This window comes from Panicum virgatum, chromosome 2K (assembly GCF_016808335.1).
Source record: "Panicum virgatum strain AP13 chromosome 2K, P.virgatum_v5, whole genome shotgun sequence".
Taxonomy (NCBI): domain Eukaryota; kingdom Viridiplantae; phylum Streptophyta; class Magnoliopsida; order Poales; family Poaceae; genus Panicum; species Panicum virgatum.
The window spans coordinates 55,482,925-55,485,335 of NC_053137.1; the positions used below are offsets into that span (position 1 = coordinate 55,482,925).

The 2,411-nt window shown below is 60.4% G+C and overlaps 1 protein-coding gene across 1 annotated transcript; it reads right to left on the bottom strand.

Annotated features, from left to right (window-relative positions):
* Positions 1–790: 790 nt before the first annotated feature.
* LOC120695479 (probable purine permease 5) lies at positions 791–2,132 on the bottom strand. The gene is made up of 3 exons (XM_039978718.1): positions 2,110–2,132; positions 1,763–1,966; positions 791–1,325 (listed from the first exon to the last, which is right to left on the bottom strand). The coding sequence occupies exons 1-3, from the start codon at positions 2,130–2,132 to the stop codon at positions 791–793; spliced, it is 762 nt and encodes a 253-aa protein (XP_039834652.1).
* Positions 2,133–2,411: the final 279 nt, after the last annotated feature.

Consider the following 2,411-nt stretch of genomic DNA (forward strand, 5'->3'; position numbering starts at 1 on the left):
TTAGACAGGAAAATCTGAGACAACAGCGACAGCCAACAAACGGTGGTGGAGCGGCGCTCTGGGTGTTTGGGAGAATGTGTTCGCGAACATGAAGGGCAGAGGCAGCGTGTTCTTGACGGCGGCGCGCGCGGCAGCAGAAGAAGAGCGTGCCAACGCGGAGAACTCGAGCCGAGCAAGGACGCTCTGGAGGCGGCCGCGCCGAGGGAGCCAGCGAATTGAACCACGGTCGTGTCCGCCTTACTGTGCCGCGCGTAGCCTCGCCGGCGATCAACGCGCCGTCCTAGGGGGTAATAACGGCGCGGGCAGCCAATCGGGGAAGAAGACCGGAAGAGGAGAGAAACGGCCATTGCGGGCTTCGTTGGACTGTCCTCCTCGGCCACGGCGATGTGCCTCTCTCCTGCAGCACCAACGTGGCCACGCGGGATGGGCACGAAGAAGATGGAACCTGGTGGCGTCCGATCGTTGATGCGTATCGGCGACTGAAATTTGGAGCGGGACAATGGCACTGTACAAAACGCCACGGTAGTATCTGACATCAGCTCGCTGTGCAGGGTTTTCCAATTGCCATCGCAAACCCTGTACAGTGTACTGATGCTTCAGGTCCTCTTGGAGTCATGGTTGATTTACTTGATCAAGCCCTTTGGGTTCAATGGTTTTAGTTTTTCGTAGTCCAGTAGTGGTAACTAGTAAGTAGCTGGTTGTTATTTGTTGTTACAAAGTGCACATCTTGCACATTCGCAAGGGGAAAAAAAGAATGTTCTGCAGCGAGCCTAAAACAAAGCTTACGATATCAACTTGCTGACGTTTTCTTGACAGAAGAGGAGTGCCCAACCATGTAGGACGCGAACCCCCACACTGTGATCACCAGAGCCAAGGTCTTGAACATGCTCATCGGGTCATGGAACCAGATCACGGCGGCGACGCTCGTCAGGGGCAACCTGACGGCGTTCAGCACGCCGGCGAGGACGGTCGACGCCAGGAACAGCGCGCCGGTGCCGCCGAGCACGCCTAGCTGGAACGTGACGGCCGTCCACACCATCACGTTGGCGTACGCGGCCTCGCCGCCGCGCGCGAACCACGCCGCCTCGCGCTGCATCGCCGGGAAGCCCTCGGCGGCGGCAAGCCCCACGGAGGTGAAGGCGAACGCGCAGAGCGACACCGCCGCCTGCTGCTCCAGCACCACGTGGAAGGACCGCCGGCCGAGGACCCTGGCGAAGACGAGCTCCGAGAGCGCGAAGATGAGGCCGTGGAGCGCCGACCCGAGCACGTCCAGGGCGAAACCGAGCGCGTACTGCCGCGCCATCACGCCGGGCGGCCTGTCCGACCTTGAGTCCAGCACGACGATCGCCACGCCGCCAGCGATCAGCGCGTCGTCCGCGGCGGGGACGGCACGGGCCATCGCGCGGAGAAGAAGGTGTAAAAAGAAGACTACCCAGTCTTTGCAATTAACCAAGACAATCACAGCCACACAATCTCCATCCAACGCCCGTAAGAGAACTCAGGGGTGGACGGTATTTCATTTACCGTCCACCCCTGGTCGTTACTCCGCTTGCCGACCGCCCATGGGACCTGCGGTCTTGCCTAACGCCGCCGCGTTCCGGCCGCACGCCCGGCGTACTCCAGAACCACGTGGAAGGACCGCCCTCGCGAAGATGAGCTCCGAGGGCGCGAAGATGAGGCCGTGGAGCGCCGACCCGAGCACGTCCAGGGAGAAGCCGAGCGCGTACTGCCGCGCCGTCACGCCGGGCGGCCTCTGTCCGACCCGGAGTCCAGCGCGACGATCGCCACGACGGCGGTGATCACGACAACGGCGTTGAGGGAGGACAGGCTCAGCCTCTTCTTGGCAACGGCGCGACCGAAGAGCGCGGCGAACGCGGGCGACAACACGGCGACGAGTGAAGCCGTGGACGTCGGGAGGTACGCGTACATGAGGTTGTCGGCGGAGGGTGCCGAGGAGGTTGTCGAGCTGGGAGTATGTCAGTGCGGTGCGTGACCATGTCAGGCCGTAGCCGTCGTCGGCCAAGATGAAGGCCGGCTTGGCGGAGAACGCCGGCAGCTTGATCCATACCAGGAGGTAGCCGGTCGACCACCGGCTGGTCGGGCTAGCACGGGTCGTAGCTCTTGGTGCACATGGCCGGCAACTGCGCTGCTCGTTACACACTCCTAGTCCAGCAATTTAGCTAACGCATGGAATGGAAATGCTGTGCATGAGCCGATGGCTATCAGGATGGAGAGTTGGTCTATTTGTATGGGAGATGAGGTGATCGAATGCAGGATTTTTGTTTCCCTTTGTGCTTAGAAAAAGAATGACAGGAATTTTGTCCATGTTCCTTAAAAACCAATGGCAATGCGATTCGTCTCCATTCACTGCACTCAAACAAGGGCAATGCGATTCGTCTCTCTTATTTCTA

Bases quoted from the DNA above. Each gene is read 5' to 3' on its own strand.
- LOC120695479 (XM_039978718.1), bottom strand. From the start codon at position 2,132: ATGTGCACCAAGAGCTACGACCC. The intron at 1,967-2,109 runs GTGCTAGCCCGA...ACATACTCCCAG, and splicing joins TGCACCAAGAGCTACGACCC to CTCGACAACCTCCTCGGCAC. The intron at 1,326-1,762 runs GTCGGACAGAGG...GCTGGACTCAAG, and splicing joins ATCGTCGCGCTGGACTCCGG to GTCGGACAGGCCGCCCGGCG.